The sequence below is a fragment of the Chiloscyllium punctatum genome, chromosome 3 (assembly GCF_047496795.1).
Source record: "Chiloscyllium punctatum isolate Juve2018m chromosome 3, sChiPun1.3, whole genome shotgun sequence".
NCBI classification, from domain to species: Eukaryota; Metazoa; Chordata; class Chondrichthyes; order Orectolobiformes; family Hemiscylliidae; genus Chiloscyllium; species Chiloscyllium punctatum.
Genome location: NC_092741.1, coordinates 120,011,189 through 120,024,203, shown reverse-complemented (window position 1 = coordinate 120,024,203; position 13,015 = coordinate 120,011,189). Strand labels below are relative to the sequence as shown.

The 13,015-nt window shown below is 41.4% G+C and overlaps 1 protein-coding gene across 1 annotated transcript in view; it reads left to right on the top strand.

Moving 5' to 3' along the window:
• nid1a (nidogen 1a) overlaps positions 1–10,908 on the top strand; it is a 100,904-nt gene extending 89,996 nt beyond the window's left edge. Inside the window, exons 18-20 of the mRNA XM_072559552.1 lie at positions 5,768–5,891; positions 7,679–7,791; positions 10,434–10,908. Of these exons, the coding sequence (XP_072415653.1) occupies positions 5,768–5,891; positions 7,679–7,791; positions 10,434–10,555 (359 nt within the window). The 3' untranslated portion in view covers positions 10,556–10,908. The remainder of the gene's footprint in view (positions 1–5,767; positions 5,892–7,678; positions 7,792–10,433) is intronic.
• Positions 10,909–13,015: the final 2,107 nt, after the last annotated feature.

The window sequence follows — 13,015 nt, the reverse complement described above, 5'->3', positions numbered from 1 at the left end:
AGTGGTTTGTGTGTGGAATGAACTGCCAGAGAAAGTGGTGGATGCAGATACAGTTACAACATTTAGAACATACTTGAATAAGTTCATGAATAAGAAACATTTGGCGGGATATGGGCCAGGTGCAAGCAGGTGGAATTAGTTCAGTTTGGGAACATGGTCAGTGTGGGCTGAAGGGTCTGTTTCTATGTTGTATGACTCTATGACTCAATGAATGAGAGGTGACGTTATTGAAAAATAGTCATACTGATAGAAAGAGTAGATGCTGATCAGTTGTTTCCCCCATTTAGGTGTTTCAAACCGAGGATATAACTTTAAAAAAAGGAGATGCCACTTGGACTGACTTTGGAGTAATTGTTTTATTTGGCGAGTTGTGAATTTTTGGAATTCTCTTCCATAGTGGGTTGTGAAAGTTCAGTCTTTGAGTATGTTTAAAGTAGAGATTGATCGATTTGTCATTACCAGTGACATATGCAGGGTTATGGTAATAGTGTGGGTAAAAGCTGTGGAGCGTTTGGTCAGCTCAGACTGTATAGAATTGCAGAGTAGACTTGATGTGCTGAATGGCCCGCTGCTTCTCCTGTGTTGAAGTATAATTTATGGTCAAATACAGGAGGGTGTGACTATAAGAGAGGCTGATATGAAGATCCAAAGATAGCAGTGGAGGCGCCTCAGCCATTGCAGTTGTCCAGCAGGTTTGATATTCTTGCAATCTGTATGGATGACACCATGAGAAAATGGACTGTGTCATTGTGGTGCAGGAAACCATCTGTTTGTGGGAATGAAATGGGTTGTAGTCGTAATTCGGCATAGTATAAATAGAAGGGATGGATATCATTCTTTGCAGCTGAGGGTAAGAGTCCAAAAGGCTATGTCACCTGCTCTGGTGCAAGAGCTAAGGCTTCACCTTAGCTCTGGTGAGGAATCTTGAAGTGCCAGCAGATTGATCCAGTTGTGACCCATGTGGAAACCAATGACATAAGTAAGGCAAGAAAGAGATTCTACTGAAGGTAATAATCAGCAAAGAAGTAAAAAGCAGTACCTAAAAGGTGGTAATATCTAGGTTACTATTGGACCTGCAAACAAATTGGCACAAAGTAAATAAGATCAGAGAGCTGAATACGTGGTTCAGGGATTGGTGTGGGAGGAATGGGCTTTGATTCCTGTTGCACAGACACTGTTATTGGGTACAGAAGAAGCTATACTATTGAGATGTCCTTCACCTGATAAATGCTGGGACCAATGTACTGTTGAATATAACAAGGAATATAGACATTTTTTTTAACTAAATAGTGTGTGGTGGGAAATAGGAAATAGGACCTTGGTTGGAATGGGTTTATAGGCTTACTGATAGCAGTTATATTGTAGAATGGCATGTAAATTACAGAAACAAGCTATTTTAGACCTGGTGTGATGTAATAAGAGAGAATTAATTATGTCATGGTAAAGAATGATCTAAGTAAGAGCGATCATAATGTAGAATTTCAAATTCAGTTTGAGGGTGAGAAACGTAGTTCTGAAAATTGTGCCTTAAAACTTAAAGGCAATTACAAAACTATAAAGACAAAGTTGGCTGAGGTGGAATGAGGAAATAGGTTAAAAGGCAAAAGCATAGAGCATCTGTGGCAGATATTTTAAGGCTGTCAATAATGATATATGCCACTAAGAAAGAAAAGCTCTAAGAAAGATGTGCACTATCCATAAGTAAATTCAGGATAGTATAAACCTGAAATGCAGCAAAGGTTAGTGGTAAACTACAAGATTGGGAAATTTTTAGAAACCACCAAGCCATAACAAAAAAAGTTAAAGGGAGAAATTGAAGTTTAAGAGAAAATTTGCACAAAATATTAAAACAGACTTGTAAAATCTTCTACAAGTATACAAAAAGAGTGGCAAAAATAAGCATTGACCCCTTAAAGGATGAAACTGGGAAATTTAATAATGGGAAGCCAGGAAAAGGCAATTGTTTGAGCAAAGTAATGGGACTAAATGCTGATGACTACATCTCTGGATCTGCAAGAAAATGGAACAGGTAATGGAAGCAATGGTTATAATCATCCAATACTGCAATGGTGGGATCGCTAATCAAGATGTGGAGGTGCCGGTATTGGACTTGGGTGGACAAATGCAAAAACCACATGACACCGGGTTATAGAGCAATAGGTTTATTTGAAAACACAACCTTTCAGAGCTCCACTCCTCCTTATCTCTAATCAAGAAAGCAAAGAGACAAAGCAGGAAACTACACACCATTTAACTGAATATCTGTCATGGGAAAATGCTAGAAAATATTATTAAACTAGTAGCAGGGCATTTGGAAGATCATAGCAAAAATCCATGTTGATTGTTTGATTATGGAAGGAAAATCATGTTGAGAAATTTGATTGTGTTCTTTGAGGATGTAACAAGCAGGATGGACGACTCGGAACTGGCATTCAGTAAATTGCCGTATAAAAGTTTATGTGGAAGATGAAAGCTGATGGTGTGGATGTGGTATGTCAGCATTGATAGAGGATCTCATCAATGTCTGGGACTAGACCTTTGGCAACCATGGTGTCCTATTTCTCTTAAGCTCTGTTTCTGACCTCATAGCTTCTCCATCACCAAAACAGCCTAACTAACTCTACCTGACATAGCTGATCTTTGTTCCTCTCTCAGTTCATCCATGCTTTTATTAATCTTAGGCTTGCCCATTCCAGTGTTCTTATATCTTCCTCCTTTCACACAGCTGCAGTATGAGATGCATATGGCTTTAGGCCAACCTTTTACAAATATTTTTGAAATTCAAGGTGAACTTGTTTTTTATCCCTCAGAGAAACACTTTGACCTATACTCCACTGCTGTCATTGAACCTCTATTAGGCTAGATTGAGTGCTTCAATATCACAGCCACACAGGGCACTTATAATCAAGAGCCATTTATCTTTCACCATTGGTACAATGTAAGCTCATTCGAAACTCTGCCGCACTTATTCTAACTTGTGCCCCTCCCGGTTCCCCATCACCATCCCTAATTTTCATGGCTCTGATGTGCCAAGCCCCTAAGCTCTCAAAACCCGTGAGCCTCTATCTATCTGTCTTCCTTTTGAGATGCTCTTTATCACCTGTCTCCTTAACCAATTGTTCGGTTGTCTAATATTGCCTTATATGATTTAAATATTTAATTATGTCTTAAACATCCTGGCGTGTTTTATTGCATTGAAAGTATTGTGTAAGTTGTTGTCATTTAGTCTTTTGGTCCATGTGATAGACAATACCACAACTGGGCGAAAACAAGGACCGCAGATGCTGGAGATTGGAGTCAAGATTAGAGTGGTGCTGGAAATGCACAGCAGGTCAGGCAGCATCCAAGGAGCAGGAAAATCGCGTTTCAGGCAGGAGCCCTTCATCAGGAATGAGGCTGGAAGCTACATGATGGAGAGATAAATGGGAGGGGGTGTGGGACTGGGGAGAAGGTAGCGAAGAGTGCAATAGGTGGATGGAAGAAGGGATAAAAGTGATAGGTCAGAGAGGAGGGTAGAGCGGATAGGTGGGAAGGAAGATTGACAGGTGGGACAGGTCATGAGGACGGTGTTCAGCTGGAAGGTTGGAATTGGGGTAAGGTGGGGGGAGGGGAAATGAGGAAACTGGTGAAGTCTACATTGATGGCCTGGGGTTGAAGTGTCCTGAGGCAGAAGATGAGGCGTTCTTCCTCCAGGCGTCGGGTGGTGAGGGAGTGGTGGTGGAGGAGGCCCAGCACCTACATGTCCTTGGTAGAGTGGGAGGGGGAGGGGGAGTTGAAATGTTGGGCCACAGGGCGGTGGTGTTCATTGGTGTGGGTGTCCTGGAGATGTTCCCTAAAGTGTTCTATGAGAAGGCGTCCAGTCTCCCTAATGTAAAGGAGACCACATCGGGAGCAACAGATGCAATAAATGATGTGTGGAAGTGCATGTGAAACTTTGATGGATGTGGAAGGCTCCTTTGGGGCCTTGGATGGAGGTGAGGTGGGGGGGGGGAGGGGAGGAGGTGTGGGCACAGGATTTGCAATTCCTGTGATGGCAGGGGAAGGTGCCAGGAGGGGAGGGTGTGTTGTTTGGAGGGCTGTGGACCTGACGCGGTAGTCACGGAGGGAACGGTTTTTGCGGAAAGCGGATAGGGGTGGGGAAGGAAATATATCCCTGGTGGTGGGGTCTGTTTGTAGGTGGGAGAAATGTCAGCGGATGATATGGTTTATACGGAGATTGGTGGGGTAGAAGGTGAGGACCAGGGGGGTTCTGTCCTTGTTGCAGTTGGAGGGGTGCAGTTTGAGGGTGGAGGTGCGGGACGTGGATGAGATGTGTTGGAGGGCATCTTCAACCACGTGGTAGGGGAAATTACAGGCCATCTGGTGTGTTCTGTGGAGGAATTGGGAATACGAGTAAGCATTTTTGCAGGAGGTAGGGTGGGAGGAGGTATAATCCAGGTAGCTGTGGGATTGGGTTTGTAAAAATAAAAGTCGGTGTTGAGTCAGTCGTTGTTGATGGAAATGGAGAGGTCCAGGAAGGGGAGGGAGGTGTCAGAGATGATCCAGGTGAATTTAAGGTCGGGGTGGAATGCGTTGGTGAAATTGATGAACTGCTCAACCTCCACATGGGAGCACAAGGTAGCACCGATACGGTCATCAATGTAGCTGAGGAAAAGTTGGGGAGTGGTGCCGGTGTAACTGCGGAAGATGGACTGTCCTGTGCAGCCAACAAAGAAACAGATGTAGCTGGGGCCCATGCAGGTGCCCATGGCTACCCATTTCTCTCTGACCTATCACCTTTACCCCTTCCTCCATCCACCTATTGCACTCCCCAGCCCCACCCCCTCCTATTTAGCTCTCCACCCCTGAGGCTTCCAGCCTCATTCCTGACGAAGGGCTCCTGCCCGAAATGTTGATTTTTCCTGTTCCTCAGATGCTGCCTGACCTGCTGTGCATTTCCAGCACCACTCTAATCAATACCATAACTGGATCATTTTCTCTGTATGGGAACATTCAGCTGCACCTGATGTATCGCTTGCTGAGCAAGCAGTTTTAGAGCATGCCATAGTTATGAAAGTTCTATTGGCCATTTATGATCATGGAGGTTTTAACCACACAGGATGAGAAATTCAAATTGGTGCCCAATTCAGCAACACCTCCAAATTCAGACAGCAAACGCAGGGATGATGAGTGACATAGATGTAATGCTTGACAGCAAATAATCAGGCTATGATCTTGATTATAAGTGCCCTGTGTGTCTGTGATATTGAAGCACTATATCTAGTCTAACAGAAGTTCAGTGCTGGCAGTGGAGTACAACATCGGAATGTTTCTCCAAGGGATAAAAACCAGGTTCGCCTCTAATTTCAAAAATACTTGTAAAAGCTTGGCCTAAAGCTGGATGCATCTCCTACTGCAGCTGTGTGATAATGTTGCTGAATGCACGTTACAGGACCAGATTACCATTCCTGATGACATTTTCTTGATGTGGAAAACTGCTTTAATGTGATAGATTTTTGAAATCTCCTCTAGAGGTTTCTCAGGATTTGACTTGGATAAATTGTTACAGTACAGCTTGTGTATTTAATGGTTACTAATTTAATTTTATTTCAGTGAATGAACTGCCAAAACAAAGCTGCCTGTCGACCATTTTTCTGATCTGTAAGGGGTAGCAGCTTCCCATTAAACTGCTGACAAGACCTGTTTGTTCTCTTGCACTCATTCACATTCTCTCTCGCCTGAGCTGTACTCTTCCATGTGGGGTTTGTAACTGTGTTATTCTCTGCAGGAACCCAAAGGTTGGAATGCATGAACCCGAATCGAACTGGACGCAAACGAGTACTTGACGGCATCCATTATCCCTTTGGGATTACAAGTTATGGAAGGAATTTGTACTATACAGACTGGAAAAGGTACAATATCCATTCTGTTTAGGTTTTCTGAGATTATGCTAGATTGTGCCTTGAATGTCGTCTTATTTAGAGCATATTGATTGGCCATTGGTCCAACAGTTCCATGTTGGATGTATGTGCTTCACACAAAGCTCCTTGCACGTCTCTTCAAAAACCCCTTTCAGAATATCCTTCTATTCCTTTTTCCCTCGTGCATTGAAATAACTTACCCTTATCTCAGCTACTCCTTACAGCGGTGAGTTTGTGTATTAACCATTCTCACTAAAGAGGTTTCTCCTGAATTCTCTTTTCGATTTGTTAGTGACTGTCTTTTGTTTATGGACCTGAGTTCTGGATTCCACACACACTGAAATTGTTTCCTTCTGTCTATTTTATGTAAGCTTTTTATAGTTTTGAAGATGTCTACGGAGTCATTTGTCAGCATTTCTTTCCCAGTCAAAGGGAGTCCCAGCCTTTTTCAGTCTTGCCTGAATATACAAACTGCAGCAGAGGTCAAATCGAATTGTGATACCATCAGTGTATACAATCCCACCCTAATCAAAACCATGTGATTTCCAGGGAGAATCAAAAGCCTGGGCCAATTTAGGCAAAGCTTAATCTAGAAATTCCTTTTTGATCCTTCCCAGCTAACCCACCAGAGATAAGTCCAGTTTTTCTGATTCACCAAAATTGTGCCTCTTGCATTAGACAGGAGCCTTTTTGATTGTTTTCTGGGAAAATGCAACTGTTGACATCTGACCTAGATCTGGCCTTGTGACCATAATCAATTTTATTGAAGGAAACTGCATTTGGCATGTCTTATCCTGTCCACCAAATTTATTGTATGTTTTAAATTAGACTAGATGACAGTTTAGAAAGTGTTCTGTGCAGACCCTGGACCTATTTATGTAAACGAAGATGCTGACAAATCTATTTGGTATTTCCAGAATTTAATGTTTTTGTTTCAGATTTTGAACATTTGAGCCCAAAATAACTGATCTGAAATTGTGCCATGTTAGAGGAATCCCTTCATGTTAAGCTGCAAATTATTTTTTATTTTACCTATTATGTTCCATTACCTAACATGCAAGTATTTTTAGTTGAGTTTCTCCTTCATAGATATAGTTTCAATAGCTTTTTTGCTTTTAATTTGCAAATTGAATGTTTCTTCACCTTTTGCATCCAAATAAAATTGTAAAACATGCTAATGTGCAGGAAAGGTTTTGAGAAGTGAAAGCTAATTTCTTTAAGAGGTAATTTTGCTGGGCTTGGCGATGGTGCTGTCTGCTAACTGTTCCAGTGTTGTTGCTAAGGTTATGGTTTATGAAGGAAAGAACAGTATTGCTATGATGTGTCAGCACAGCATCTACTGTGACTTTATGCAGTTAGTGGAATAAAGTTTCGTCTTTGCAGATGAATTACCATAGGCGGGTGGGGGCTAAAATGAGCTAAATGACTATCACGTGCATTCTGTTATTTGAAGAGTGCAGTGCATTGGCATCAGCGTAATGTGAAATACACAGCAGGCCAAGCAGCATCTGTGGAGATAAATGGGACAGTTGACACTTCAGGGTGTTGAGAAATCACTGAAACATTAAATCTTTCATTCTTCATAAGTGTTGCTTGACCTTTTGAGCTTCATCCAGCTCTTTTTGTTCTTGTTTCCAACATCTGTAATATTTCACTTCGAACTTGTATATTGTCTCTCAACATGTATTGATGATAATATGCTGAAGAAATGTAACACCTTGAGCTGGTCTCTTGACTGGAAAGTCTTTCATTGTATCTTAATTGTCTTATTCATGCAGGGAATCTGTCATAGCTGTAGATCGTATCTTTGGACGAGAGACTGATGAGCAACAGCCATCCAAACAATCTCGTCTCTATGGAATAACCACAGCTTATTCCCAGTGTCCGCCAGGTAACACTCACTGTTCTGTGCACTGCTTCAGCTTCTATATCTTTTGAATGTATGTATCAACTGGATAATGGAGTAGGTTATTTTGGATATTTACATCACAACTTTGATTGTATATCCTTTGAAGTGTTTTCAATCAGAACATCTGCCTGTGCTACAGGCCAATACTGGGTACCATTGTGATCTAACCTCACAGAGACTAGTTTTCTGAGTGGAATTGATGCCTAGATCCAGTTAACACATCAGTCCACTGACCCCTGTGCTCACTGACCTCCATTAACTTTAAATTTAAATTTCACATCCTCATGTTCAAATCCTTCCATGGCCTTGCTTCCTGCTTATCTACATATCATTCTCTACCCATTCAAACTTGTGTTCCTCCTGTCTCTTGCCTATTTCCTGAGTTTTGTTTTCTAGCTTTTCACAATTAGTGGCCATGTTTTCATATGGTTAGAATCTGCACTTTGGATTCCCTCCCTAAATCTCCTGTCTCTCTTATTCCCTCAGAAGACATTTAGCATGTCACATTTTTGATCAGTGACAGATTGAGTGGGCATAAACTTTGCCGATATACTGTAATGTTGGAAAAAATTGAGGTGATGCAGTTTGACAGGAAGAATAGAAGAGCTGAATATTGAATGGAGAAAGACTGTGGAAAGCTGCAGTACAGAAGGATTTGGTGGTCTTTGTCCATGAATCACAAAAGCTGGCTTCCAACTTCAGGAGGTAATAGGGAAACCTAATGGAATGTTGGTTTTTAATTCCTATGGAATGGGATATAAAAATAGGGAGGTTATATTGAAACGATTTAAGGCACTAGTTAGACCCCAGCTAGAATACTGTGAATAGTTTTGATCCCCTTATTTAAGGAAAGATGTACAGCCACTGAAGGCAGTCCAGGGAAGTTTCACTAAATTGATCCTTGGTATGGAGGGATTTTCTTTTGAGGAGAACTTGAGTATGTTAGGCCTATGCTCTTTGAGGTTTACGAGAATGATTTTATTGAAACATACCAAAATTCTTTGGGACTTGACAGGGTAGATGTGGAAAAGCTGTTTCTCCTCGTGACAGAGCCCAGGACCAGAGGGCAAACTTTCTTCAAGACATTTGAGACTGGTAGCAAAACTCAACAGGTCTGACAGCATCTGTAAGAAGAAAGCAGAGTTGACAATTTAAGTCCAGTGATTCTTCTTCAGAACTGATAGGAAAAAGTGGAAATTAATGTTGAAGATGAGGTTGGGAGAAATTTTGGGGGGGGGGCCAGCGAGTGGATTGGTGGAGGTGGCGCCTAGACAGAGCGAGAGAGTTGAGAGGGGTAGGCAGACAAGGGGATTAATGCAAGTAGGCCAGATCAGAGAAGCTGAATAAGTGACAGTGAGAACAGAGGGTAGAAGACAATGAGTAGGCTGTGCTAAAATCAACCCATGTCGTAACAGGACTGGTTATGGAGGTGAGTAAAAAAAAAAGGAAGGACAGACTCCGGCAATAAATGTTGAGTCATTGAGGCTGCAGGATCCCAAAGGGAAGATTAGATTCTGTTCTTCAAGTTGCACTGAGGTTCACTGGAAGGTTGCAGCAGGTTTCCGACAGAAATGTTGGCCATGGGTCACAAGTGTTGAAGTGGCAGGCAACTGGAAGCTCAGGGTCATTTTTACAGATAGATGAGGAAGAATATTTGAGGGCATTGAATCTGTGGAATCCTTCACTGCATAGTGCAATAGAGGCTGGGTTATTAAATATATTCAAGGCTGAGATAGACAGGTTTTTAGTCAGTAAGGGAATCAACAGTTATGAAGAAAAGGCCATTAAGGATTATCAAATCAGCCACAATCTCATTGAATGGCAGAACAAACTCAAAGGGCCAAATATCTGACTTATTGTGGTATATGTTTTAGGTAAAAACAATTACTGCAGATGCTGGAAACCAGAGTCTAGATTAGAGTGGTGCTGGAAAAGCACAGCAGTTCAGGCAGCATCCGCGGAGCAGTAAAATCAATGTTTTGGGCAAAAGCCCTTCATCAGGAATGTGTATTCCTGATGAAGGGCTTTTGCCCGAAACGTCGACTTTACTGCTCCTCGGATGCTGCCTGAACTGGTGTATGTTTTACTATGCTAAAGGTGTGAAAAGGAAGATTTCCATTTCTATAGCACCTTTTATGTGTAACACAGTGCTTTGCAAACAATGAAGTGCTTTTTGAAGTGTATTCACTGTTGGAATGTAGGAAATATGCTCGTCCATTTACACACAGCGTGCTCCTACAAATAGCAACATGATCATGACCAGATAACCTATTCTCTGGTATTGATTCAGGGATTTTTAAAAAATAGACCAGGAGACCAGAGAACTCCTCCACTTCTGTTCCCATCAATATTGTGACACAGAATATTGTATATACATCTTAAAGAACAGATGGATCTTCTCTTTAAAATAGCCTCTGAAATGTGAAATCTCTGGCAGTGCAGTACTCCCTCAGTGCTGCACAGGTGAGTCAACATTGATGGTTACACTGAAAGTCCTGGAGTGTGGTTTCAGTCCACAACCTTTAGACACTAATGCAGAAATTAATATCTAAATGCCAGTTGTTATTTTGTGAGAAAACTTGTAAAACAATTTCAATATTGTCTGTTTGTCTTTATTTTGACAGGACAGAACCACTGTGCTGTTAATAATGGTGGCTGCACCCATCTATGTTTGGCAACGCCATCGAGTCGGTCCTGCCGCTGTCCTGATGCTTCAGTGGGGGTCAGCTGCGTGGAAAGAAACTAATAACCAAACATTTCAGGGAGTTCCCATTACTATTTCGAGTCCAGTCTCTTCCTCATAAGTCAAAATTCTGACTTGAAAATGCTTTTAATTTTTAAAATACCATTTTTTAAACATTTTTCATTACATTTTTAAAAATTATTTGGATTTTTATTCACGTTTTTATAAAAGAATTACAACTGTAAATATGTTTTCTTATGAGTCACTAAATTGTTACTGCGAATGATGTTTAATTCTGACACGATGGTGCCTTATTGTATTGTTACTTCACCATGAATGAAGCCATCACATCAGGTATTACGATATGCTCTGTACAGCTTTTCATCATATATCAAATAAAATAGAACTTTTTTGTACATGTTTATGTTTTCCATTGCAGCATTCCCCTGAGTGTGCTACAGGAGGTGGTTCAAGTCAGGGATGCAACACCATTGTCAGTGGGTTTATTCTTTAATAGCTTTCCCCAGTTGGATAGAGTTTTCTTGCTTTATGTTGGGCTGCAGCCATTGCTGGCCGGGCTGGTTTTTAATCTCTGATCCCTTATCCCTTAATCTCTGATCTCTTAAGAAGCTGGTGGTGGAACCACCAACTTGAACCTTATACCAATTGATGGGAACTTTCAGGATTTGCCTGAGAAACGACGGACTGTCAGTTTGTGTTGTAGTTAAAACATTGTGAAAATTCTAAGTGATGGTCTGCCCAGAATATCTTTGTATCAGAAAAGGGGCTCAGAGATAAATAGGAGGATGGGGGTGTGGGAAGGTAGCTGGGAATGTGATAAATGGATGCTTGTGGACAGTAATTGTGATTGGTTGATGGGGAGCGTGGAGCGGATAGGTGGGAAGCTAAGATGGACAGGTCAAGAGGGTGATGCCGGGTTGGATCTGGGATGAGGAGGGTTAGGGGAGATTTGGAAACTAGTGAAGTTGATGTTAATGCCGTGTGGTTGAAGGGTCCCAAGGCAGAACATGAGGCGTTCTTCCTCCAGTTGTCGGGTGGTTTGGATTCGGTGGTGGAGGAGGCCCAGCACTGCATTTCCTTGGGGAAGTGGGAGAGGGAGTTGAAGTAGTCGGCCACAGGGCAGTGGGGTTGATTGGTCAGTGTGTCCCAGAGTTGTTCCCTGAAGCACTCTGCGTTTTGGCGTCCTGTCTCCCCAGTGTAGAGGAGACCACATCAAGAGCAACGGTTACAGTAGATGAGGTGGGTGGATGTGGAGGAAAATCTCTGCTGGACCCTCTGTAAATCCAGTAAGGATAGGCAATGCCATCGACTTGTGCAATCCTTTGGTCCTGAGGTGACTAAATCGTCTGATACTGGATCTACACACCATACCACAGACTGGGCAGATGACATTTGCTGAGATGGGTGGATGGGGTATTTAGGGCCTGTCAGCGATGCTTGAAATAGTTAGCTGTTTTGCAGATGCTGCTTCTCCTAATTTGACAGTCTTGGGCTCGGAGTCCCACAATTCTGATGCAGAACTGATTAATAAAAGAGGAGACCAATGCTGTAGAAATCATGGTTCCTGTTCATAGGACCTCATAGGTTGATTTGTAAGATACTGACTGAATATGTCTTTCTTTGCAAATCTGCGGGTATGTCCACATTGAATTTCCTATGGTAATGCTACTGCTGCTGTGGTGTTTAGGACAAGCTGAGGAGATAATGGATTGGATTGGGCAATAATCCAGAAGTTGTCAGCTCCTAATATCGCATGGGTGATGTGAAATTCCTTGCTCAGACAATGATATAGTTGAGTATTTGCCAGTGTCTGAAGAGAGGGTGTTGTCATGCATTCTCATATTTATGTTTCTCTGACAAAATATTCTTCACTATTCCATATGAACATAGCTGATTGAATACTTTAGTTCCTTTTAACACACTATCTCTATAATTCTTTACTATGTTGATAACCAAATATTTATCAAACTCTACATTAAACATGAGCTACTGCATCCCTCTGGAGAATTCCAAAGATTCACAACCCTCTGAGTAAAAACAAATTCTCCTTATCTTGGTCCTAAGTGGCCTCCCCATTTATTTTTAAATTGTGCCCCTGTTCTGGATTCCCCAATCAGGCAAAACATCTTTCCTGTATCTACCTACCTATCCCTTTAATCATTTTGTAGGTTTCAGTGACATTATCTCTTATTCTTCATTGCTCATAAAGTCTTTTATATATAAATATTTTTCTTAAAAACTTTTTCAAATCTTTTACAAAACAACTATATTAAAAAAATACTGAAATACAAAAAGATAGAAGTAGTACAATAATATCATATCAGAATACTATTAATGATAAACTATCTATTATTCTACCAGAACAAATTTATCTACTTAAACTAAACTACAATCAAATAAAAATTAAAAATAAGCTGAATTCAAATTAGCTTAAATTATATCACATTATTCTATTTCACTCGCCACACCTCCACTAAAGCTTCCACCCCTGGGGACACCAGC